Source organism: Mauremys reevesii, linkage group 7, assembly GCF_016161935.1.
Source record: "Mauremys reevesii isolate NIE-2019 linkage group 7, ASM1616193v1, whole genome shotgun sequence".
Lineage (NCBI taxonomy): Eukaryota > Metazoa > Chordata > Testudines > Geoemydidae > Mauremys > Mauremys reevesii.
Genome location: NC_052629.1, coordinates 101780871 through 101807382, shown reverse-complemented (window position 1 = coordinate 101807382; position 26512 = coordinate 101780871). Strand labels below are relative to the sequence as shown.

General features: G+C 41.4%; 1 protein-coding gene across 3 annotated transcripts in view; it reads left to right on the top strand.

The window, feature by feature from the left end:
* The window catches only part of DNAH12 (dynein axonemal heavy chain 12), a 179587-nt gene that overhangs the window by 113993 nt on the left and 39082 nt on the right, over nucleotides 1-26512 (top strand). For all 3 annotated transcript variants that reach the window (XM_039481288.1, XM_039481289.1, XM_039481290.1), the window contains 11 exons: nucleotides 1019-1180; nucleotides 3045-3239; nucleotides 4141-4274; nucleotides 4659-4821; nucleotides 9450-9530; nucleotides 11985-12161; nucleotides 14933-15064; nucleotides 18234-18323; nucleotides 19493-19633; nucleotides 20850-21091; nucleotides 21449-21596. In XM_039481288.1, coding sequence (XP_039337222.1) covers nucleotides 1019-1180; nucleotides 3045-3239; nucleotides 4141-4274; nucleotides 4659-4821; nucleotides 9450-9530; nucleotides 11985-12161; nucleotides 14933-15064; nucleotides 18234-18323; nucleotides 19493-19633; nucleotides 20850-21091; nucleotides 21449-21596 — 1665 coding nt within the window. The remainder of the gene's footprint in view (nucleotides 1-1018; nucleotides 1181-3044; nucleotides 3240-4140; nucleotides 4275-4658; nucleotides 4822-9449; nucleotides 9531-11984; nucleotides 12162-14932; nucleotides 15065-18233; nucleotides 18324-19492; nucleotides 19634-20849; nucleotides 21092-21448; nucleotides 21597-26512) is intronic.

The following is a 26512-nucleotide window of genomic DNA, read 5'->3' as shown; positions in this document are numbered from 1 at the left end:
AGCGGAGGGGATCCCTGAGTAACTTTACATGGTTAAAAAGCCTTCCAGAGACCTAGTAGCAGAGATCACTGCCACTGTTAAAGAGCCATTGAAGTAGTAATGAAGCCATTTAACAGGCATTTGCCAACACCCAGGAAGCCTTTGGCCACATTCAGTTGGCTTTTCTATTGTAGGAAAATGTGTTATTGGAATTAAAAACAGTTTCCAAATGACGACCCCTTGGGCCCTCAGTTATTCTCTGTTCCCAGAAGAAGTAACTGTTACCTTGGCTCAAGGAGGAGCTGACATAGCTAGTGAATTTATTTCTTGATCTAGTCATTTTATTCAAACCCAGTTTAAATGAGTCTGGCAGGGAATTTTGTGTAAGAAAGGTAATTAAACTACTGCCTTAATGCAAGCTGTCAATGACAAGCACTTTCTCAAAAGGAGAGATTAGGCTTCAGGTTGGTGCAGGTAGCCTGGCTTTTCACCTCTCTATCCAGCGTACACTGAACTCCTTGCCATGCAGAGGAGAATCTGTCTGGCAATTGAGCTATACCTGTTGCCTGTTCATTTCCCTTGGGGAATGTTATTAGTACTTTAAGGTGAAAAGGAGAGAGGGTTTCATGGGGGTGGGGGGAAGCAGCAGGATGAGGAGGCGAGCCAGCTGCACAGCAGGTGGCGGGAGGGGATCTCATGGCAGGCAGGGAAAGGGCCTGGCAGGAGAGGCGAGGGGGTGAGCAGCAGGTGGGTGAGCGGCAGGTGGGGGAGGAAGTGAGCAGAGGCGGGATCTTGGGAGGGTGAAGAGACGAGTGGTGAGTCAGCGGTGGGTGGGGGCGGGGCCTGGGTCAGAGCAGGGTAGAGTGTGGGCGGGGCTGTGGGCGGAAGACGCAGGACAAGGAGCTCGCCTCCCCCACAGTAAGTTTCACTCACCGCCCATGATTAACCTGCATGTGTTTTGGTTTTAATTTTCAAGAAGAGTGTTCTAGAGTGTACCATACTTTCAATCAACTTACAGTTAATTTTTTGACTCTTATAGAACCTTCTGAAGAGTGCAGGCATGAAGGGCTTGAAAACTGTGTTTATAATCACAGACACACAGATTAAAGAAGAAGCTTTCTTGGAAGATATTGACAGTGTTCTCAATACTGGAGAAGTACCCAATCTTTTTGCAGCAGATGAAAAACAAGACATTATGGAGGTATCCTTATAAAATGGCTATATTTCTCTTAAAATGTAATCTCTTTTATTTTCATTGTGGGTTTGACAATAAATAGTAAATTTAAAAGGGGAACCATAAGTTAACTTGCCCCAGCAACACAATTTTAAAGCAAAACTGCAGAATTTTTGCATCAAGAATTTAACAATGTATACCTTTGTTAAAGTGTATTTGGATATGTACAGTTCATTTAATGACTTTTACTGGATCTTGTGTAATCTTGTTTTTACAAGATCTTCTTATAAATTGTGTTAACTTGTTTATAAAATGGGATGGTTGATACATCCTGCCTCTGGTACAAACCTTAATTCTGACCTCATGGTTTCCTCACAAATACATAACACATTGTACACATAACTTGTGCTTATATGCCAACCCTCAATATTTGCTAATGTTGCTGAGCTTGTAATGATGGTTTTGCACTTTTTCTTATTACTTGGAGGAAGAAATAAGTTCTCTGGGACTCAGTCTCTGTCAGTAGAAGCTTCTTGTGTGGGCATTAGGGGATGGTTAAATGTCCCATAACTAGGCACTTCCTTGGTTTTAGGGCTTGCTTTGGGGGGGAATGTCACATTTAACCTACCTCAATCCCTTTTAAACAAAGAAAGGATGATGTTGTTTGGTGGTGTATTGTTGGGGAGGGTGAGGGAGGGTTGTTTTGTTTGTGGAATACCATAATAAAAGCACAGTTCACTTTTTCACTGCACCCCTGTAACTTACATGGAAATCAGCGGCAAGTGCACTAGTATATCCAAGGCCAGAAATGAGCAGAAAATGTATGTCATCAATTATATCTTCCCAGAACAGGGTTAGACTTATATTTTCAGAATAGTGTTCACTCATTTTGGATGCTTAGCACTTCCATAAATTGGGACTTAGGTTTCATAAGTTGGACATTCAAAATTAGTGTAGTATTTTGAAAATGTAGGTCTTAATCTTTTCACATATCCATGGCATGTCAACTAACCAACCAGCATGGCGTTACACTTCCAAAACTCATAGAAGTTGATTGCATAGTACATGCACAAATGTTTTTATTTAATTAATGTTATTTGATACATTTTCTTTTATTTTTTTCTTTCATTGTGGTTTGATAATAAATATACTGAGAGCAGCATTCCATATATTTTGCAAAGAAGTTAGATTATATGATGATTTTAATTGGTTGGATTTTTAAGGCATTATCTTTTCATTTTAACCAAGTATTTATTAAAGATGGTTGGCTTCGGATAGTTCTGTTTCAATTTCATAGTTCTTTTGAACATATTCTTTAATTTCAAATAATTTTCTTTCCATGTAGCATTTAAATGTGGTAATTATTCTGCAGCATGTCAGTTGAGATAAACTCATTCATTATTCATGAAATATTAATAATTGATATCTTTTTAAATGTTTTTGGTAAGTGATTGAAGATTGATTTTAATTGTCTTATTGTTGTGTTACTAAAAAGGCTAAGATACTTTGTTGCCTGAAGAGGTTCCATTTCAAATTCTGATTTTCAGAATGTGATTTATATCCACCCCATAAAGAGAACGTCACTTTTTAACCAGTTTACTCTTTATCCTAATTTGAAATACTAGATTGGTCAAACCAGCAGGAAATTATTTCTAGAATAATGGTGGCAGAATTACAGATAAGTACTAGTGTAGCACCCACAAATATAATTTGCTTATTGTTCTGTTTTTCTAATTTTATTCCGTTTATTAGCAGGTTTTGTCTTATTTTACCTATACTACATTTTAGATCATGCGATGTCAAAAAGGGATGATTTAAATCATTTTGAAATACAGTATTTAGTCACAGGTTATTAATCAATGGCTTCCCCATCCCATTCATTATTCTCTAGGGTGTTCGTGCAATAGCTCAAGCTGGCAGTAAACATGATGAACTCAGTCCCTTGGCCTTGTTTGCCTACTTTGTGAACCGCTGCAAAGAAAATCTCCACGTTGTGGTAGCGTTCAGCCCAATTGGAGATGCTTTCCGCAATCGTCTGCGACAATTCCCTTCTCTCATCAACTGTTGTACTATTGACTGGTTCCAGGTTTGTGAAAATATGTTGCTGCCTCAACAAATAAGGTTTCAGTTTTCTAATACCTGTATTTTCATACCCCATTGTGTTTCCCTTTCACCTTCTAGCAAGCAGAGCTCATTCTCTCTCAAAATATTTAAAATATAACAAGTCATCCTCACTCATATTTTTGAGAAACTATTTGATATTTCATCCTGTTACATGTAAAGCTGAAAAATATTTTTAAAAAATTAGAATGTCTAGATGCAAAATATTGTAGGTACTGACCAGTTTCAGCATGGTTATACCTAATGTTACTCTGTCATCAACAACTTGCTCTCTAATGATGCTTTATTCCTTCATTTGCTGATTATTGTATGTTTTGTTTAATCAGATAATATATGATGTGCTGTGTCTCAAGGCATTCAAGATTTTAAAATAGTTGTTCACATCTAAATCTTGTTACCAATATAACAGTGTATAATTAACCTAGATATTTTGGTTAACAAAATCAGTTGGGTGAAAAAGTAATATATTCATAATTTCTGCTGCCAGTTTACAGAATCAACAAGTTGGAAGCAAAGGTGAAAGCAATTTGGAATGGTTGACAAGTGTTAGGGAGATTTCATGTTGTGATAGTGCTCAATGTTTTCCTGTGCTGCTGGGAAAAAGTGAAGATAGAGGTTCCTTAGCAGAACTAAAACCTGGATAATGACTTTTAATTGCTAAAGGCCACAATCCTTACAAATGGTGTTATCAGCAGTTAAACTACAGCTAGATCTATTGATTAGCCACCAGCAAGCCATTTCTTGAGACACATTGTGTTGGACCCATTAAAGAAATTGCTTGTTCCAAAATGTAAAAATTATGCCTTTGCACAAATTATGAGTGGTAACACACACATTTTATGTCCTCCCTCTGCCTTTTTTTCCAGCCATGGCCTGAAGATGCCCTTGAACGTGTGGCTAATAAATTCTTAGAAACACTTCAGCTCACAGACAACGAACGGCAAGAAGTGGTGCCCATCTGTAAACACTTCCATACTTCTGTTTTGTCACTCTCTGAAAAGTTAGTTTTGTATATTTTTAAAAAATGGGGTAATATTTTATATAAATAAAGGTATAAGGAGGAGAAGATGAGATTTTTTTGCTGTCAAAAGTGGTAAAATAAAGAATAATCTAAAATTAAAAATAATAGGTTAGAGAACATTTGTTGGCAATTAGGTGATGGACTACATTATTTGGTAAGATAGTTTAGTCACCATCATTACTGATAATTTCTGTACTTTGAATTTGTAAATTTGAAGAACTGTGCAAGTTTAGAACCGTGTTTGTGTGAAATTTTTATTCTTAAAACAAATGGATCATTCCTGTTAGTTGTCACACTTTTTATTTTCCACCCCTTTTATGTTCCATTAATTGTACTTAGAAAGATGATCTTTCTTTTCCATAGATTCTTGGAAACCCTGAGACGACATAATTATGTAACTCCTACTTCTTATCTTGAACTTATTGCTGCCTTCCAGCAACTTTTAACTCAAAAACGGGATACTGTGATGAAAGCCAAAAAGGGCTATACTAATGGACTAGATAAACTAGCTTTTGCTGAATCTCAGGTGAGTAGATGCATATGTTAGAACAGGCAGAAATTGTACTTAAAAAACAGTTAAATAGAGACAAGCCAAAAGCAGAACCTCAAGTCAAAACCTTAAAATTTCCAGGGTGGGAGCTAGATTCCAATCCCTACATCTGAAACAACCCCTATGGTTTTGCTTTTGGATTAAAAAGTGGTCTGTGTAGTTTAAATGCTTGTTTCATTCACCAACAAAAGTTGGTCCAATAAAAAAATATTACCTCACCATTCTTCTCTCTAAAAATAGCAGAGAATTTATTTTTCAGTTTTGGCTCAGATGTAGCCAAAACCTCATCAGAATAGCTATTCATGTGAGATTTGGTGCCAGAATATCAGAAGTGCATGAAAACAGGAGCTCTTATAAGATTTTCACAGTTCAGGATGTATTTTGGGCAGAAATTTCAGGGCTTGTCTACACAGGGAGTTTAGTCCATAGTGAGTAGACATGTGCCAGATAATGCACAACATGCAGGCTGCACAAATATTGTGCACATGGGACGGTTGTACCCTTTTTCAATTTAAATCATTGTGTACACACATGGCTGGGGCTTGCTGCATACTGTGTGGCATTCTTTGAGGGTATCCCTTGGTCCTTTGTTTTGCTGTTGAGTTGTGTATATTCTGGGATTTTTCTCACTGCACATTGTTGGATGCATAGTGGAAGCCAGTGACATTCTGGGGCTTGGGTTCAAATTTTAAAAAATCCCATGATTCTGTTCTCTCCGTCTCATGCTTCCTCTCTTTCTGGGTGGGCTAGCACCATTTTCAGATTGCTGTCAGTAAGCATGGAACCAACAATGCTCCACTCCACTATTCTGGCAACTGCAAATACTCAGGCTGTTTGGGCTGCATTTTAGCTCTCTGAGCAGGGTGATTTCATTTTGGACTTCGCCTGCTGCATCACCAAGCAGATGATGTGGCTGCAGCAGTGGGTCCTCCAGTTGCAGCAGCTTCAGGAGAAGCAGATTGAGGAAGATGAGGATGACACCAAGCCACTGCTACTACTGGAGCTATTTCTGGGCTTGGGAAACCAGCTTGTTCTCCAGACCTGGGATGACCAGCAGTGATGAAGGCAGCCTATTTTGAGATCTGTGCTGAAGTAGCCTTAGAGTTGCAATGGCAGCATATCAACATGCTGTGCCCCATACCTGCTGAGAAGCAGGTCGCCAATGCCATCGGAAGCTGGACACTCACAAATGTTATTGATCTTTCACCAACCTATTAGATGTAGGGAGACTGACTGCTGATGCGATTGTTATGCAGATGTGCGATGCCATGCATAAAGTACTGTTGCACCAGGTTATAAAGCTTGGTAATGCTCAGGACATTGATGGCTTTGCATGCTTGGGTTTCCATACTGCATTGGAGCAGTTGATGGGAACTGTGTGCCTATTATTTGCCCCCTGTACCAGAGCTCAGAGTTTATAAACAGAAAGGGGTATTTCTGCCTGGTGCTCCAAGGACTGGTTGATCACTGTGGCAGGCTTATTAACATAAATACAGGGTAGTCTGGAAGGGTCCACAGTACCAGGATCTTTCAGAATGCAGTTCAGTTTACCTTAATGGAGGAAGGACAGTTTGCATCCAAGCTCACTATGGATATTAATGGTGTGGAGATTGCTTCAGTTATCTGGGGGGAGACCCAGCCTGTTCTCTATTTTCCTGGTTAATGAAGCCATTCACAGGCCACTTGGACTGAAGGAAGTAACTGTTTAACTATTACGTCAGTAGTTGTGGAATGGTAGGTGGGAAGCTGCAGGAAAAAACTTGCCTAAGATTATAGCTGCATGTTGTATTTTTCACTATATTTGTGAAATTAAGGGAGAAAGTCTTAATGGTGGGTGGGAGGCTGAGGCTTAGCAGCTTGTTCAGCTGTTTGAGCAGCCAGCAAGGCATGCAATAGAAAATGGGAACAAACTGAACAATACTGTCAGGGATACCTATTGCTCTTACTTTGAATCTGAGGCCTGAAAATGTGCAGCTGTACATCCAGTTGTTATCCTGGAGGGCAGGTGGGAATGGATTGTGAGCACTGCAGTTTCTTTTATGGGTGGTAGAAGTGGCACATTGTGCCACTCCTTATTTTATCTTGTGTCTGTACCTTTATCGTCGTTGTCATCTTCTAGCCTTACTTTCTTTTGTATGTGGTCAGCTCTTCGAGTCCTCCTTCTTCATTCCAGTCTCTCTTGAAGCAGTTCCTCAGAAACTCTGCAGCAAATTAAATCCTTTTGTGTAACATCCATCCATCTAGTTTTGGGTTTTCCAGCTATTCTCTTACCCTCCACTTTCTGAGTTTAACACCCTGTTTCCTTTATATTCTTCCAATCTACTTTTCATGCACCCAAATCATCCTCAAGTGTCAGAGGGGTAGCCGTCTTAGTCTGGATCTGTAAAAGCAGCAAAGAGTCCTGTGGCACCTTATAGACTAACAGACATTTTGGAGCATGAGTTTTCGTGGGTGAATACCCACTTCGTCGGATTCATGTACATGCATCCGACGAAGTGGGTATTCACCCACGAAAGCTCATGCTCCAAAACGTCTGTTAGTCTATAAGGTGCCACAGGACTCTTTGCTGCTTTTACAAATCATCCTGGATTTCCTCAGCTTTTCTGTAGTTGGTACCATCTTCACACTTCCCCTAATTCATTTGTTCTGAACATGATCCATCTTTATAGTTCTGAACATCCATCTTAACATTTTCATTTCCACTGTATTCAATATCTACTCCTGTCCCTTCCTCAGTGCCCAGTATTCTGAGCCATATAAAAGTGCAGGCCTAATTACTATCCTGTAGATCCTATTTTTCAGTTTGAAAGGCATTCTCCTGTTGAAGATCATTCCACTGACTTCTCTTACCTCAGTCTATTCCTTTCCTGTTCGGCGTATAAGTTTGTAGCTGAGTTAACCATTATCGTGTACTGTTGAACCTGTGTGCATGGATTTCTGTACCTCTGGTAGTGGCTTATCTTGCAGGAAGACAAATCTACAGACCAAATACTGTGTTTTATTTCTGCATATTTTCAGGCCATTTCTTTCTAGTACTAAACTCCATCTCTCTATCTTTTCCCACTTCCCCTTTACTCTCCCCCATGAGTCCTACATCATCTGCAGAAAGCATGCACCAGGGTGCTACTGTCTGAATTGAGCACCAATGTGAACAAACCTGGAGCTGAGCCTTGATGAACTTCAACTCTTACTAAAAACTGTTCTGTTTCTCCAAATGGGCTTCTAACTGTTGTAACAGCACCTTTGTGCTGTGCCAGTACCTTTATTCCAGAAGCTAGGAATAGGTGACAAGGTATGGATCACTTGGTGATTACCTGTTCTGTTAATTCCTTCTGGGGCACCTGGCATTGGCCACTGTCAGAAGACAGGAAACTGGGCTAGATGGACCTTTGGTCTGACCCAGTGTGGCCGTTTATATGTTCTTATGTTTATACTTTTGTGAAAACCTATGAGTTACATATAGGTTTACAGATTTTCTGTGTAAAATTGATTGCTGATTCTTTATGAATGAGTTTAACTATTTTTAAACAACAATTTATTATATAACAACCAGAAATAAACCTTTACTTAAACATGAAACACAACTTTAAAATGACTATAAAAAATAAACTCCAGTGTAGTGGAGGGCAGAACACAACAATAGGGAGAAGCTCCAATTAACAAGCAAGTATATGCTGTACTCCTGCCTCTGCTTGTTCTTGGGCCTTCTGGTGTTGAGTGTTGGGGCTCAAAGTTATCAGGGGCATTAGATGGCTTGAAAGAGCTGGGTTCTCAGGTGCAATTGCTGTTACTGCCTTGACATTGGGCTGAGGAGAGGAATGGCCTCTGGGGGCAGGGCTGTGGGGGTACAGTAGGGAAACTGGATCCTGAGTCCTGAAGACATCATGGCTTTCCAGGAACTGCCCTCATTGTGTTCTGATGACTCTTGCTACTTGTCCCCAGGATGGCCAGCAGGGTCCATAACCTCCTTGGGTTGAGTAGTGGAGTAATTGCTCAAAATTCTGTCCAGCTATGGATAGGTAATATTTCCACAGTGAGACATTTCCTGGTATCCCTGACTTTAATGTAAGCCATTGTGAACTGTTTCTTCTTTATCTGGCATTGGTCAGCATCCTGGTTGTGACCCCTCATGAAAATCTGCTCAGCAATGTCCACAAAAATATCTCTATTCCAGGGTCTGTCCACAAGAGTTTGCTGCACTGATGGGTTGAGATCAAGGGTCTCAACACACTCCAAGTGGCTGCTTGAGGCATATTATAAGGCTTCTGGAGTTATAGTTCAATAGGAGTTGTGTGGGCAAATAGCTTAATTCGTTTTAAGAGCAAGCTGGACAAATTTATGAGTGCGATTGTATGGTGGGGCAGGGCTCAACTGCCTTGGGACTCATTTCTGGTTTATGTCTTATGTTCCCAGGTTCTTGTCACTAGTGTTCTAGCCTGTTTTCAGGAACTATAACAAGTTTTTATGGGGTTCTTTTAAATATATTACCCATATTTGATTTTATACTGTATTTAAATGTTAAACTTTCTAGTTATTATTTGCTATATTTTTAGCATCAGCATTTACTGCTACTGTGATAATTTTATAAGGAAATGTCCATCTAGGTTGGTGAAATGAAGCAAGAACTAGTTGATCTGCAACCCAAACTGGAGGCGGCTAAAGTGGATAATGCAAATATGATGAAGGTAGAGTTAAGCAAATATATTGTTCAGTGATGAAATACATAATTTGAGTTATTTGTAATGACTAAATGATTATTTTAATTAGCAACTATCATGTTGATAAGGTGGGGTTTCCAGGAAATCTGGGGAAATAGGGCTTCCCATTAGAGGCTCCTGCTGGTAAAGCTCTATGAAGGCCCAGCAGAATGTAAAGCTGTCTCCCATAATGGTATCCCATAATGGTAATTACTGCAGTGGCTGGTGTCCACATTACCTTCCTACTGTTGGTGGCGTGCATCCTCACCAGGAGCACTTCCACTGACTGAAGAAGGGCAGTGTGGGGGGCTGAGTGCCAGGGCTTTCAGCTCCGTGCAGCTCCCTGCTGGGAGCCCAGCTGCCACCCAGGCTTCTTGCCTCCCTGCTCCTAGTCAGGAGTTTGGGGTGGGGGAGAGAGGCTGCTGCCCAGGCTTCTTGCCTTCCCACTCCCAGCCAGGAGCAGAAGGCAGCCACCTGGGCTTCTTCCCTCCCTGTTTCCAGCCAGGAGCGGGGGAGAAGCTGCCCAGGACTTGTTACCTCCAGCAGGGAGATCCACGCCTGGAGTCCAGTCAGCTGCCATGCTCCCAGTGGGGAATGGGGAACTGGGATCCCAGGGGGAGGGGCATCATGGCCCCCAGTGGAGAGTGAGGTGCCCGAGCGGCAGCCATATCCGGGAGCCTGGGTTGCAATCTGGCTTGGAGAGGACCTAGTAGCAGCCTGGCTCGGGAGACAGCTTTCTTGTTAATTTCACGGCTTCAGTGGAAAAGAATGACAGCCAACGTAAGGAATGATGTGTCAACACAAACACTGTGTCACCTTAACTACACCAACATAAGCCCTACGGCTCTCGTGGAGGTGGAGTTATGGTGAGGCACGTATATCGGCGGGATATGTAGTGTAGACACTAACATAGTTAGGTTGACATAAGCTGTAGTGTAGACCAAGCCTAAGTAACCTTTGAAAGCATGTAGTACAGTGTTTGTGTGAATATTACAGATCCATAATGCCACTTGCAAAGCAATTAGTTTTTAATGAAGAGTGCTTACTTGTACAATATATTTGTCCATACGTCAGAATCTCAGTTATTCATGGAGGAGCTTTACAGTGAATTCCTGAAAGGGGTAGTATAATTATGCTATTGTATGCCATCTGTCTTACAGGGGAGATGAGTTTAAGATATGAGCTCTGTTCTTGTTCTTGAAGTGCCTGTGGTTACACATTGATGCTATGTCTAAACTAAAAACATCTGCCAGTATAGCTATGTTGGCCAGAGGTGTGATCCCTGACTGATATAACTTGCTGGCAAAAGCCCCTAGTGTAGATGCAGTTTACAGGCAAAACTGCACTTTTGCTAATATAGCTTGTTTTGCTCAATGGGGCTGGAATAAGCTATATTGGCAGAAGCTCAGTTTTGCTGGTATAAACTGCATCTACACTAGGAGCACTTTGCCAGTGTAGTATACCAGTACAGCTGTACCATTGACGTCCTACTAGTGTAGACATGGCCTAAGGTTATAGGCTGGGTTTTCAACAGAGTAAGGTGCCCAACTCTCATTAAAATTCAGTGGATTTTGGTAGCTTAACTCTCTCTTAGTAGATGTACGTGGCTGCTCTTACAATAACTGTAGTACCAAATAGAGGAACGTCTTTCTTGACATTTTTGTCAACTTGGCTGTTACTTAAGATTGGCTTTCTAAAAATGCATTCCAGTATATTCCGCCTACTCTGATGAATCTGCATTCCAGGTCAGAGTCCCCAGCACCCATAAGCTTTGAGGAAACTAGTCATCAGATTTATAGAATTGGGAGGGAGTCATTGCAGTGAGTCAAGTGATGGCCTCTTCACTCAAAAGAAAGCAAAATAGGTGTAGTCTATATTACAGACTAGGGGCCTGTAAAAATCATTTTACATAAGAAATCCATTTTTAAGTTGCAGCATGATGCACAAAAAAATCACTGGTAAACTCGTGGCCTTTTACACTGTAAAAGTATTGTAAAAACAGCTATTTGTAGTAACTGTAATCTTAGTGCACGTAGTGCTGGGTTTCTTGGTAGGAATTTCAGAATTGTAAAGGATATAAAGCTCTTATTTAGTACAAGGAATACCTTTTATATGTCTCAGTTCCAATTTCAAATCTAAGGCTGCTTATGTTTCTTTGATTCTGCTAGCTATTGACATGGGTCCACAGAGATGTTATGTTACTCCTACAAAATTCCCATTACCTACAGATCTTTTCTTTTCAGTTTATTTTGAGAAAACTTTTTAATGCAGATTAGTGTCGTATAAATTAATAATGATTCTAATATTAACCTACTGAAAAAGACAAAGAAGTAAACCAACATTATTTTACAGATGCTCTGCATCATAGCCCCAGACAGATGATTAAATAAACACCATTCAGTGGCAAGTTTGGTGAATTCTGCTCATGAGTGTTTTCTTTAGATTATAGAGAAGGAGTCTGCAGAAGTGGAAGCAAAAAGTAAAACTGTGAAAATAGATGAGGAGATTGCTACAGAAAAAGCAGCAGAAGCCCAGGAACTGAAGAATGAGTGTGAGAGTGACCTGGCAGAGGCAATTCCAGCGCTAGAGGCAGCACTTTCTGCACTTGACACACTTAAGGCAAGCTAAATTTTAAAAAATGACACTCTAAAGAGTTGTTTAATTTTTCTGTGTATTTTGGGTTATTTGCCAAAGAACACGCTAAGGAGAAAACAAGAAAAGGTTTGAAAAAGGTTAAAGTTCTCCATTTTTGACATCTGGGCACAATCACAATGCACTAGATATCCTTTTATTCCTCTTCTGATTGTTAAAAAGCATACTTCTTTTTGTTGTGTGACACAGAAAGCACTTCTGAGAAAACAAGTTTCAGATATCTTCTCTGCTTGAAAGCCTGTGGGATTTTTTTCTCCCTAGACTTTCTTTATGTAACCCTTCTGCCCGTCTGAGTTGGCAGCAATAAGGGCTGGGTTCAGTATCTAGGGGTTCTGTTTCAATAACACAATGCAAAACTGGCTCGAGCCCCCACCCAGTGACCTGGGACAATTACATACCACCCCCTGGGCGCCTCTGAGATGCAATAGTTCCCCTCTCACAAGCAAGAAGTCTGAGTATAGCAAAATCCTTTTAATAAAGGAGGGAAACAATGCGGCATTATGTTGGGGAAACACCACAAACAGGATTCATAACACAAACCATGAGCAAAAGACCCTGCCCCACATAAGTTTGGCAGTATCCTTTTCCCCTCAGGGTCTTAAGTTCAGCAACCCAAAAAATCACCCAAAGTCCCAAAAGTCCAACACCCCAAAAGTCTCTTGAGTCCAGCAACCCCAAAATCACCCAAAAATCCAACAACCCAAAAGTCTCTGTCCCTGGTCAGTGCAGCCCCAGAGTTCAAAAGTTTATCTGCAGAGTTATACCTCCCAGCCTGGAGGAGGGGGACAGCAGTGTTAAGGGGCACCTTACATGGTCCGAGGCCGACTGCCCCACCTCTCCAGGGGGTTCTGCTGCAGCCTTCACTGTGAGCCACTCCACCAGCCATCCCATGAGCCACTCCAGCTGTTCCATGAACTGCTCTGCTCCACCAGCTGTCCCGCGAGCTGCTCCAGTCATCCTGCAAACTGCTCTGCTCCACCAGCTGCTCAGCAACATGTCTTCAGGCCCCCCCACAGCACTCAATGATTCCAGCTCTTAGTAATTTTAGCTCTTCAGTGATATCAGCTTGTAGGAGGGGAGCCTCAGTGCTGGTGCACCATTTGTCCCAAAGTGAATTCAGCTCAGCAGCCACTAACTAGACTCCTAATGGGATTAAAATTAGCTCTGATAATCCACAGTAGAGAGACGAGGAGGAGGAGGTGTAATTGGTATTCCAGGCCCTCAAAAGGGGCCGAGACCATCAGGTACAAATACCTGTCTCTAGCCCCTCTCAATTCACTGGGTTTTGGAAACCCATGTCCCTTGTCTAGCAAGTGCTACCTAGTTGATGGCGAGTCTTTCTGTCATAAAACAGTTTCATTGTCCTTGATTCACATAATCAGGGTAACAACACTTTATTCTTCCTGCCCCAATAACGGAGAAACTGGGGATCCCACAGCAGCCAAAGTGACCATTTGGGCTCATGCTAGGCAGGGTGGGTGTGCCCATGCAAACAAGATCAGCCCCTGAAGTTCTTTTCCACAACTCGCCACAATTCACCACCAGATGTCAGGGTAGAGCTCATCCTGACTCTGCTTACATTTATAAATACTTTCCCAAGGCAGTATCTCTCCCTTCTTTCCCTGGCTCCCATCTCTCTCAGCTACTAGGTTCTGTCCTTTCTTCTTTTTTCTGGTCCATCTCTGCTTTAGGTTTTCTCTATATGCTTAGTGACAAATCATCACAAACTTCCTTGAGCGCCACTCTGTATATCTTTGTTATACCATCTTTTTGGAATGAGTGGTTCTGATCATGCAAGGAGCTGTGTTCCTCCTGTAAGGTGTTGAGCACCGTCAATTCCTGTTGAAGTCAGTGGGAGTTGAGGTCTCTCAGGAAGTGCTCAGCATTAGGCCCTAGTCTCAGGATTAGGCCCTAAATTTGTTGCTTTAGGAGACCACCTGGTCATTATTACACAAAAAAACTTAGATGAGAAGAGGAATCCTGATTAAGATCTTACAAACACATTTATACATGCGTTACTCTCACATGTGGTCTGATTCAGTTCTTTCATGGGATTAATCACATTCCTAAAGCTAAGCACAAGCATATTGGCAAGACTGGACCTGTATTAGGCACTACACACAATTGACAATTAACATGGTGTTTAATTTCTCCACCCAGCTAGGCTTAGGGATGTCCATTCAAGGAATCCATCACTTACATTTTTGTTTTAAAATTATAATATGGCTAAGAATTTTCTGGATCTTGAATTTTTCAGTCACCATTATGACTCAGTTACCAGACTTTAGAACAGTATTGTAGAGCAAATGCCTGCATGAACTGGATTTACCAAACATATGAGAGGTCTTGTGTACAACCTACGGATAAGTACCAAAGAAATCTTTTGACCTAATCTTGTATTTTTGTATGGTTTGTTTACACTTACCAAACTTGCTCTAATTTTGATCTCCCATGTATAAGAAAAAGTTACTGTCTGGTGAACTCTTCTTGTGTTCAGGCAATATTAACTATAGATTTTCAAATCATCCCTTCTAAAAAAACCCCCTATAATTATTATATTTATTACATGCAGTGTTAAAATTCCTTTCATTTCTGTTTTTATTCACTACATATATGCTACTTGGTCATGAGAAATTGAGACCTTTTTTTATTTTGTTATGAATGTTGAACATTTTGTGTATGATATACAAAACTGTAAAACAATACATTTTATTTTTAAAATGTCACTTTTGTTTTAGCCTGCTGATATAACAATTGTGAAATCAATGAAGAATCCTCCATCTGGTGTCAAACTAGTTATGGCTGCCATCTGTGTTATGAAAGATATAAAACCTGAAAGAATTACAGATCCTACGGGGATTGGAGGCAAGGTAAAATGGCAGAAAGCAAATTTCAAATAAGAATATAATTTTTCTAATATATTTGTTCATCAATAGCAGTTCTTCTCAAATGAAAAATATAGGGCCCTTTAAACTAGACACACATTTGCAGCCTTCAAGAAAACCATGGATGCAGGTTGTATATCCACAAGGAGACCGCTTCAACTTCCAATTCACCTGCTGTGGAACTACAGAATAGCTTGTGGAGTGGAGAGTTCACTGTTTTCTGCTTTCTGTGACTCCTGGTCCTGTATCTTTCCTTCTCCCTGAGAGTTGCTACTGATTTTGTAGAGACAGGGCAGTTAAGTGGACTCTTGCCTTAGCCACTACATGTGGTGAATCAGGCCAAACTCCCTTATTGTATAAGAGGTACCCCCGATCATCAGAGTAAAGGGTCTTTTTCCCCCCAGTCACTATTTGATTTTTAAGTAGGGTCTGGGGAAATATTTAGTCAGACAGACTCCTCTCTCTGTGGCTGATTGCATTCTCAAGCAGATTTCATCTTCATACCATGTGACCCCATTGGATTTCTTTCCTTTCTGTATTGGAAAAGAACATTGCTCTGACATTAGAGCATTAGGGAAGATGGGGCCTTATATTAATAACATACATGAGGAAACTAAGTGGCAAATACTTTGGATTAGTAATATATTAAAGCTTCAAAATATAAAGTCTGAACTAAATCCTTAAACATGCTGCGATCTGACTTTTACCAACCTTCTGTATTAAGTATGCATTCCTGTCTGTTAATTAGAGGATATTTATAAGAACATAAGAACATAAGAAAGGCCGTACCGGGTCAGACCAAAGGTCCATCTAGCCCAGTATCTGTCTACCGACAGTGGCCAATGCCAGGTGCCCCTGAGGGAGTGAACCTAACAGGCAATGATCAAGTGATCGCTCTCCTGCCATCCATCTCCATCCTCTGACAAACAGAGGCTAGGGACACCATTCTTACCCATCCTGGCTAAAGCCATTTATGGACTTAGCCACCATGAATTTATCCAGTCCCCTTTTAAACATTGTTATAGTCCTAGCCTTCACAACCTCCTCAGGTAAGGAGTTCCACAAGTTGACTTGAAGAAGAACTTCCTTTTATTTGTTTTAAACCTGCTGCCTATTAATTTCATTTGGTGACCCCTAGTTCTTGTATTATGGGAATAAGTAAATAACTTTTCCTTATCCACTTTCTCAACATCACTCATGATTTTATATACCTCTATCATGTCCCCCCTTAGTCTTCTCTTTTCCAAACTGAAGAGTCCTAGCCTCTTTAATCTTTCCTCATATGGGACCCTCTCCAAACCCCTAATCATTTTAGTTGCTCTTTTCTGAACCTTTCTAGTGCTAGAATATCTTTTTGAGGTGAGGAGACCACATCTGTACACAGTATTCGAGATGTGGGCGTACCATGGATTTATATAAGGGCAATAATATATTCTCAGTCTTATTCTCTATCCAATGATTCCTAACATCCTGTTTGCTTTTTGACCGCCTCTGCACACTGCATGGACATCTTCAGAGAACTATCCACGATAACTCCAAGATCTTTTCCTGACTTGTTGTAGCTAAATTAGCCCATCATGTTGTATGTATAGTTGGGGTTATTTTTTCCAATGTGCATTACTTTAAATTTATCCACATTAAATTTCATTTGCAGTTTTGTTGCCCAATCACTTAGTTTTGTGAGATCTTTTTGTAGTTATTCTAAATCTGCTTTGGTCTTAACTATGTTGAGTAGATTAGTATCATCTGCAAACTTTACCACCTCACTGTTTACCCTTTCTCCAGATCATTTATGAATAAATTGAATAGGATTGGTCCTAGGACTGATCCTAACACCACTAGTTACCCTCTCCATTCTGAGAATTTACCATTAATTCCTACCCTTTGTTCCCTGTCCTTTAACCAGTTCTCAATCCATGAAAGGACCTTTCCTTTTATCCCATGACATCTTAATTTACGTAAGAGCCTTTGGTGAGGGACCTTGTCAAAGGCTTTCTGGAAATCTAAGTACACTATGTCCACCGGATCCCCTTGTCCACATGTTTGTTGTTCAAAGAACTCTAATAGATTAGTAAGACACGATTTCCTTTAAAGAAACCATGTTGACTATTGCTCAAGAGTTTATGTTTTTCTATCTGTCTGACAATTTTATTCTTTACTATTGTTTCAACTAATTTGCCATTAGCTAACTTCCAGTCATTGGGTAATTTAAAGGACAGGTTACAAACCTTAGTTAATAGTTCACATTTGAGTTCTTTCAGAACTCTTGGGTGAATGCCATCTGGTTCCGTGACTTGTTAATGTTGAGTTTATCAATTAATTCCAAAACCTCCTCTAGTGACACTTCAATCTGTGACAGTTCCTCAGATTTGTCACCTACAAAAGCCAGCTCAGGTTTGGGAATCTCCCTAACATCCTCAGCCGTGAAGACTGAAGCAAAGAATCCATTTAGTTTCTCCGCAGTGACTTTATCCTTTGAATTTTGATCATCAAGGACTGGTTGTTTAGCAGGCTTCCTGCTTCTGATGTACTTAAAAACATTTTGTTATTACCTTTGGAGTTCTTCAAACTCCTCTTTGGCTTTTCTTATTACACTCTTGCATTTAAGTTGGCAGTGTTTGTGCTCCTTTCTATTTGCCTCACTAGGATTTGACTTCCACTTTTTAAAGGAAGTCTTTTTATCTCTCACTGCTTCTTTTACATGGTTGTTAAGCCACGGTGGCTCTTTTTTAGTTCTTTTACTGTTTTTCTTAATTTGGGGTATACATTGAAGTTGGGCCTCTATTATGGTGTCTTTAAAAACTTGCAGGGATTTCACTTTAGTCACTGTACCTTTTAACTTTTGTCTAACTAACCCTCTCATTTTTGTATAGTTCTCCCTTTTGAAATTAAAGGCCACAGTGTTGGGCAGTTGAGATGTTCTTCCCACCACAGGGATGTTGAATGCTATTGTATTATGGTCACTATTTCCAAGCGGTCCTGCTATAGTTACCTCTTGGACCAGCTCCTGCGCTCCACTCAGGATTAAATCTAGAGTCGCCTCTCCCCTTGTGGGTTCCCATACCAGCTGCTCCATGAAGCAGTCATTTAAAGTATAGAGAAAATTCATTTTGATTTAAAAGTTTTTAAAATTCTTCCCTAATTTCCATTGTAGGTCTTGGATTACTGGGGGCCTAGCAAGAAAGTTCTGGGTGACATGAATTTCTTAAAGGATCTTAGAGAATATGACAAGGATAACATTCCAGTAAGTGTTTGGTTAATGTAATGAAATCTGCCTCCAAAAACATGTATAGAAGATATTACACCAAGGGATAAATTCACACAGGGCTTTCATGGAAATAAACTGCATGGGGAAGAGGGAATTATGTCAGCACACAGCAGCTTGCAATCTCAGTTATTCTGTGGGCTTTTAGGAGCAAATGCCTTCTGAGAAGTGAATGACACTGTTCAAGAAAGGTGCATGGCCAGGGCAGACTGGGGATACAGTGATGCAACTCCTCCTCTCAGTGGCTCCTACCAGTGGTGCCTCCTATTGCATTCCAGCAGGATTTAGAATTATCCCTCAGTAGGTACCCTGTAGGGGATGTCTGTACCACTGCCTGCTAGCTGCTTGAGTGAAAAGTTCTGTATCTAGATTTACTCAGCTCAAAAATATGTAAGTAACATCTCCTTGTACCAGCTTTACTAAATTAGTCCCTGTATGTTTACCAGAGAAGTTGTGACAAAATCAGGTCTGGCATAATACATTTTATTTAGTTTTGAAAGGACTAAATAGATCAGTGAGGTTTTTTTATTTCATGCAAAAAACTGTATATCTGAAAAATAGATTAAATCTGACAGTGTGGATAACATGGTATGATTATATGCCCAGAAATGTACAAGGGCACAATATAAAGATGTGACCTTTACCTGCAGGGAACTTACTGTCTAAGGGGCTGATCCTTGCAAGTTGTGAGAACTTAGTATCTCAAGATTGGGCCCAGAAGTAGGCACAGGCAATGTAATTCATTCACATACTCTGGTTGAAGATCCAGTCTTGATTCAGTAGAGATAACTTTGGGGATCATCATTAAAAAGCTTTGCTGAAGTAAGTAAATTCTAAGGAAGACTATAAAAGAAGAAAGGGAATGCATTTTTTTCAGAAGGAGAGGCAACTTAAAATAAGACTTGATGAAGGACACAAAGGATGGCGATCTGACTAGGAGGGAAGCTGGGTAAGAATGTAGACACTGAGAAAATTAGAGAAACAAATTAGGGCTGGACTCTGTCACAGTTACCCATATTGAGTAATTCCTTAGTGATTTCAGTTGATCAACTTTTGGACTTAAGGTATTGTTCCGCAAGGTAAGGGTAGCAACACTGCGCCTGAGATAAATAAAGTTTTCCTATGTCTGTAATGTTTTTATCATGTAGGTGACTGTCATGCAGAAGATTCGTTCTGAATATCTGACTAATCCTGAGTTTGATCCACCTAAGGTGGCTAAAGCATCCTCCGCAGCTGAGGGTTTGTGTAAATGGATTATGGCTATGGAAGTGTATGACAGAGTTGCTAAGGTATGTTTTGATACCATTCTTGAAAACTCTCGTTGACTTTAGTGGAAGCTACATACACATGTGGACTACAAGACTAAGCTATTTATTATGATTGCAGTTAAACTGAAATAAAAGGTTCTTCATTGGAAAATAAACTTAGGACATATATTTTCAAATTTAATAGAGGACTGGGACTATCTGTGAAGATGAAAATAACTGTCAGATTTGATGAAGATAAGATATGTTTTACTGAAGCAGCATATAGATTAAAATAAAGTACTATAAAGTCTGTCAAAAACTATAATCATACTTTCATTTTCTGCTTATACCATAAAAGAGGATATCTAAAATTGTGATCCAGGAGGTCCATGGAGAGTGGGTTGTCTACATAATTAAATATTTTGAGAATCAAGGAAGGAAAAAGGGGGATGGTGAATGGAGAGAGAGAGAGTCCATGCAAGAGACTTTCTCTTACGAGAAATCCAAAAATTAAATACTTGAGGAATCTCTGCCATAGGGTACACACACCACCACTAAATAGAACAGAAATATGTTCAGTCTACTAGAAAACTGTGAAAAATATTTGTATGTTCTTTTTTTCTTTAAACAATATAACCTAAATTGCATCTGTAAATGGATATTGAAAATCAAATTATAAATCAAATAATTTTTTTTAGCCAATGGATGGTACTTTGGAATGATATTGTTTTGGGGATTTTTGTATTCTTTTTTTGTTTTAATTTTTAACTTAGAGAAAAAGGAGAAAAATTTCTGTCTGCTTTAATCCTTGTTTATCTCACTTCGGCAATTTTTTAAATCAATGGTACTAGCATTGCTGCTATAATAATAATAAAAGGTGTCCAATGTTGGACACAAATTTATGGCAAGCATCAATACAGTATGTTTGCTGCCTCCGTAATGCAACTTCATTTATTAATTTAATACAATAAGGTTCAGAGCCAGTTTAATTTTAATTTTTTTTCAAGTAATTTAGAATGAATATAAATTGTTAGTTGGCTATACTTCCTAAGCTTCATTCTCAAAAAACATAGTGCATTTAGTATATTAGACCCACCTCCCTATTCATCACTATGGCTTCTTTCCAAATATGAATATTATAAAATATTCTTTTCCTAACCTTGGAATATTTATCCAAAGTGTTACATATAGAACTTTATACATCAGTAAACCTATAATATATGGATTTAGCATCCCTGCATTAATTGTAATTGAACAGGTGGTTGCTCCCAAGAAAGCCCGTCTAGGGGAGGCCCAGCAGTCCTTAGCAGAAACTATGGCATTACTGAATCAGAAGAGAGCTGAACTTGCAGCAGTGGAGCATCATTTGGCAAACTTGCAACAAACCTTTGTTGAGAAAACTGAAGAAAAGGCTCGTCTAGAATTCCAGGTGGATCTGTGTGCTAAGAAACTAGAAAGAGCAGAGAAGCTGATTGGAGGACTGGGTGGAGAAAAATCAAGGTCAGATGTAAATACAAATGCTCATTCGAACATGCATCAAAAAGTAGAGACAAAACCTGAGCGTTAGTTCTCTGAGCCTTAAACTTTTGCATCCCTCTATCCTCATTTGGGGACTGGGGCAATCAGGTCCTTCAAAGATTGTCAAAGGACCCAATATTGTGATGTAAAAAATACCAAAACACTTGAGGCAGTCTTCAAAGCAACATTCAAGGGCACAAATACAATGTTTTAATTATTTCTTTGCAATTCACCTTTAACATAAAGGGAAAACACTTCTTGTGTTGATGATGTACTCTGTTAATGCTACCAATATAGTGGTTTTAACTTCTTTTATATGGTATCTTTGCTTATCCATAGATGGTGTAATGCTGCAAATGATCTTCAAAATACATATGATAATTTGACAGGAGATGTTCTGATATCAGCTGGAGTGATAGCTTATCTGGGTGCTTTCACTAGTGCCTTTCGACAAGAGTGTACTAAAGACTGGAGCAAGTTGTGCAAGGTTAGAAAGTTTATCTTAGGTTTAAATAATATCTTTCATCCCAAGGGATCCCAAAATGCTTAACAATTTGTGAGCCAAATCCTGAAATTTCTAATTTTTTACTTGGTGTCTTAGTAAAAATCATATTAAAGTCAGTGGTCTAAATTTTGCTGATTTACACTTCTGAAAATCTAGAGTAATTCACTGAATTCAGTGGATGTATTCCAGGTTTACACTGGTGTACCAGCAATGATCTGATGTTGACCCATTGACTTCAGTGAGAGTTTCATGTGACTAAAGACTAAGTAATGATTAAGAGGACTTCAGAAATTGGCCTTAAATAAATAAAGGAATCACTTGGAATCACTAGCTAGTCTGTCCAACCCAACCAGAAACCAAAAGAATTTTTGCATATTTACTTATCCTGATAAAAGCCCTGTCCCCAAGTAAAGCCCTTCAAGTAAATCATTTAAATAAACCATTTTCAACACTACCATGTTTGAGATGATGCTCCTTTACTGTGTTTCCAAACCTAATTTTTGAATGGATAAATATGAAACATTTTTAAAGTTTGTAGTGTGGATGCAAACATGTTAAGCACTGTAAGGTCTGGTCTACACTACGTGTTTATACCGAATTTAGCAGCATTAAATCGATTTTACGCTGCACCCGTCCACACAATGAAGCCTTTATATCGATATAAAGGGCTCTTAATACCGATATCTGTACTCATCCCCAACAAGGGGAGTAGCGCTCAGATCGGTATTGCCATGTCGGATTAGGGTTAGTGTGGCTGCAAATCGACGGTATTGGCCTCCGGGAGCTATCCCACAGTACACCATTGTGACCGCTCTGGAAAGCCATCTGAACTCGGATGCACTGGCCAGGTAGACAGGAAAAGCCCTGCGAACTTTTGAATTTCATTTCCTGTTTGGCCAGCGTGGAGAGCTCATCAGCACAGGTGACCATGCAGAGCTCATCAGCACAGATAACAGTGCAGTCTCCTGAGAATCGAAAAAGAGCTCCAGCATGGACTGCACAGGAGGTACTGGATCTGATCGCTGTATGGGGAGAGGATTCCGAGCTAACAGAACTGCGTTCCAAAAGATGAAATGAAAAAACATTAGAAAAAATTTCCAAGGCCATGATGCAGAGAGGCCACACCAGGGACTCAGTACAGTGCCGTGTGAAAGTTAAAGAGCTCAGACAAGCCTACCAGAAAACCAAAGAAGCAAACGGAAGGTCTGGGGCAGGGCCGAAAACATGCCGCTTCTATGCTGAGCTGCATGCAATTATAGGGGGGTCCGCCACCACTACCCCACCCCTGTCTGTGGAGTCCAAGGTGGGGGTGGTAATAACAGCCATGGCTGAGGATTCTGCGGACGGGGAAGATGAGGAAGAGGAAGACGAGCTTGCAGAGAGCACACAGCACTCCGTTCTCCCCAACAGCCAGGAGCTTTTTCTCACCCTGACAGAATTACCCTCCCAGCCCTCCCAAGCAACTATCCCAGACAATGAACACATGGAAGGGACCTCTGGTGAGTGTACCTTGTAAATATAAGGCATGGTTTAAAAGCAAGCGTTTTTTAATGATTAATTTGCCCTGAGGACTTGGGATGCATTCGCGGCCAGTACAGTTATTGGAAAAGTCTGTTAACATGTCTGGGGATGGAGCGGAAATCCTCCAGGGACATCTCCATGAAGCTCTCCTGGAGGTACTCCAAAAGCCTTTGCAGAAGGTTTCTGGGCAGGGCAGCCTTATTCCGTCCTCCATGGTAGGACACTTGACCACACCATGCATGTAGCAAGTAATCTGGTATCATTGCATGACAAAGCCTAGCTGCGTATGGTCCCGGTGTTTGCTGGCATTCAAGCAACATCCGCTCTTTATCTCGCTGTGTTATCCTCAGGAGAGTGATATCGTTCATGGTAACCTGGTTGAAATTCAGGAATTTAATTAAGGGGACAGAGATGGGCATTCCTACTGGGCTGTTTGCCTGTTGCTTAGAAGAAATCCTTCCTTGCAGGTAGCCAAGCAGGGGGAGGGGGGGGGTGATTGGCACTGAGCTTTTTCGCATTTGGCTAGTAGGGATCTTCCCTGCTACCAGCCACGTGGTGGGGGAGTGAGGGGGGTATTTAGCAGTGATCTTCCATGATACCAGCCACGCGGTGGGGGGAGGGGTAAAGCGATCATCCCAGAGAATTGGATGGGGGGGTGGTTTCTGCTGCTGCATGTTAAAAGGAAAGAAGCAGCACTGAACGGGCTTTGCTTGCTATTTGGTAAAGGAGGGCGCTGGATATATGAAGGCTGCAGAAGCTGAAAGACAATGGCTTACCATGACTGCATGCAAGCCGAATTCTGCTGCCCGGACCTGCGTCTGTGAGATCTCTAACACCAGAACCGCAGGCACTCAATATTAAGATGTAAAATGCGACCTTGTAGTGAGATCACATGTGCTATGTAAGGTGAATAGTGCTGTTCACCGTGAAAGAGTGTAAACATTGTTCTGTAAAAAGTATCTTTTTAAATAGTTCTCTCCCTTTTTTCCCTCCCTCATGCAGCTGCAAATTTTTCAAGCCTCCCTACTCCATCCCGAAGGCTATCTCAGATAAGGCGACGGAAAAAAAAGACATGAGACGAAATGTTCTTGGAAATCATGGAAGTGACCCATAATAAAAGAGCTCATCTGAATGAGTGGAAGGACGTGGTATCAAATTACAGGAAAGATGCCAGTGAACGTGAGGACAGGAGGGACGCTCGAGATGAGAGGTGGCGGCAGGAAGATCAGCGGTGGCGGGATGCAACTCTGGGGCTGCTGCGTGATCAAACTGACATGCTCCGGTGTCTGGTGGAGCTTCAGGAACGGCATCAGGATCACAGAGTGCCGCTGCAGCCCCTGTATAACCACCCTCACCCCTCACCATGTTCCTTAGCCTCCTCACCCAGACGTGTAAGAACGCGTGGGGGGAGACTCCGTGCACCCGCCCTCTCCATCCCTGTGGACAGCCCAACCAAAAAGCTGTCATTATTGTGAAATTTTTTTAGTGGTCTTTTCCTTCCCTCCTATCCTCCTCCCAAACCACACCCGGGCTACCTTGTCAGTTCTTTCCCTCTTTTTATAATTAATTAATAAAGAATACATGATTTTTAAACGATAGTGACTTTATTTCCTTAAGCAAGCTGTAATCGAAGGGGGAGGGTGGGTTGCTTACAAGGAATGAGTCAATCAAGGTGGGTGGGGTTCATCAAGGAGAAACAAACACAGCAGTCACACCCTACCCTGGCCAGTGATGAAACTCGTTTTCAAAGCTGCTCTGATGCGCACCAGTTCCTGGTGTGCTCTTCTAATTGCCCTGGTGTCTGGCTGTGCGTAATCAGCGGCCAGGTGATTTGCCTCAGCCTCCCACCCCGCCATAAAGGTCTCCCCCTTACTCTCACAGAGATTGTGGAACACACAGCAAGCAGCAATAACAAAGGGGACATTGGTTTGGCTGAGGTCTGAGCGAGTCAGTAATGTGCGCCAGCGCGCCTTTAAATGGCCAAATGCACATTCTACCACCATTCTGCACTTGCTCAGCCTGTAGTTGAACAGCTCCTGACTACTGTCCAGGCTGCCTGTGTATGGCTTCATGAGCCATGGCATCAAGGGGTAGGCTGGGTCCCCCAGGATAACGACAGGCATTTCAACATCCTCAACTGTTATTTTCTGGTCTGGAAAGTAATTCCCTTTCTGCAGCCATTTAAACAGAGTAGTGTTCCTGAAGATGCGAGCGTCATGAACCCTTCCCGGCCATCCCACGTGGATGTTGGTGAAACATCCCTTGTGATCCACCAGTGATTGCAGCACCATTGAAAAGTACCCCTTGCGGTTTACGTACTGGGTGGCCTGGTGCTCCGGTGCCAAGATAGGGAGCACCAGGCCACCCAGTATCTATCTATCGCCCCACCACAGTTAGGGAAGCCCATTGCAGCAAAGCCATCCACTATGACCTACACATTTCCCAGAGTCACAACCTTTCGTAGCAGCAGCTTAATGATTGCTTTGGCTACTTGCATCACAGCAGCCCCCACAGTAGATTTGCCCACTCCAAATTGATTCCCGACTGACCGGTAGCTGTCTGGCATTGCAAGCTTCCAGAGGGCTATTGCCACTCGCTTCTCAACTGTGAGGGCTGCTCTCATCTTGGTATTCTGGCGTTTCAGGGCAGGGGAAAGCAAGTCACAAAGTTCCATGAAAGTGCCCTTACGCATGCGAAAGTTTCGCAGCCACTGGGAATCATCCCAAACCTGCAAAACTATGCGGTCCCACCAGTCTGTGCTTGTTTCCCAGGCCCAAAATCAGTGTTCAATGGCTAGAACCTGCCCCATTACCATCAGGATCTCCAAAGTGCAGGGGCCCGCGGTTTGAGAGAATTCTGTGTCCATGTCCTCATCACTCTCGTCGCCGCGCTGCCGTAGCCGCCTCCTCCTTGCCTGGTTTTGCAGGTCCTGGTTCAGCATAGACTGCACGAGAATGCGTGAGGTGTTTACAACGTCCATGATTGCTGTCTTGAGCTGAGCAGGGTCCATGCTTGGTGTGCTATGGCGTTTGCACAGTTCACCCAGGAAAAAAGGTGCAAAACGGTTGTCTGTGCTTTCACGGAGGGAGGGGTGAGGCTGTACCCAGAACTACCCGCGACAATGTTTTTTGCCCCATCAGGCACTGGGATCTCAACCCAGAATTCCAAGGGGCGGGGAGACTGCGGGAACTATGGGATAGCTATGGGATAGATACCCACAGTGCAACGCTCCGGAAATCGACACTAGCCTCGGTACATGGACGCACACTGCCGAATTAATGTGCTTAGTGTGGCCGCGTGCACTCGACTTTATACAATCTGTTTTACAAAACTGGTTTATGTAAAATCGGAATAATCCCGTAGTGTAGACATACCCT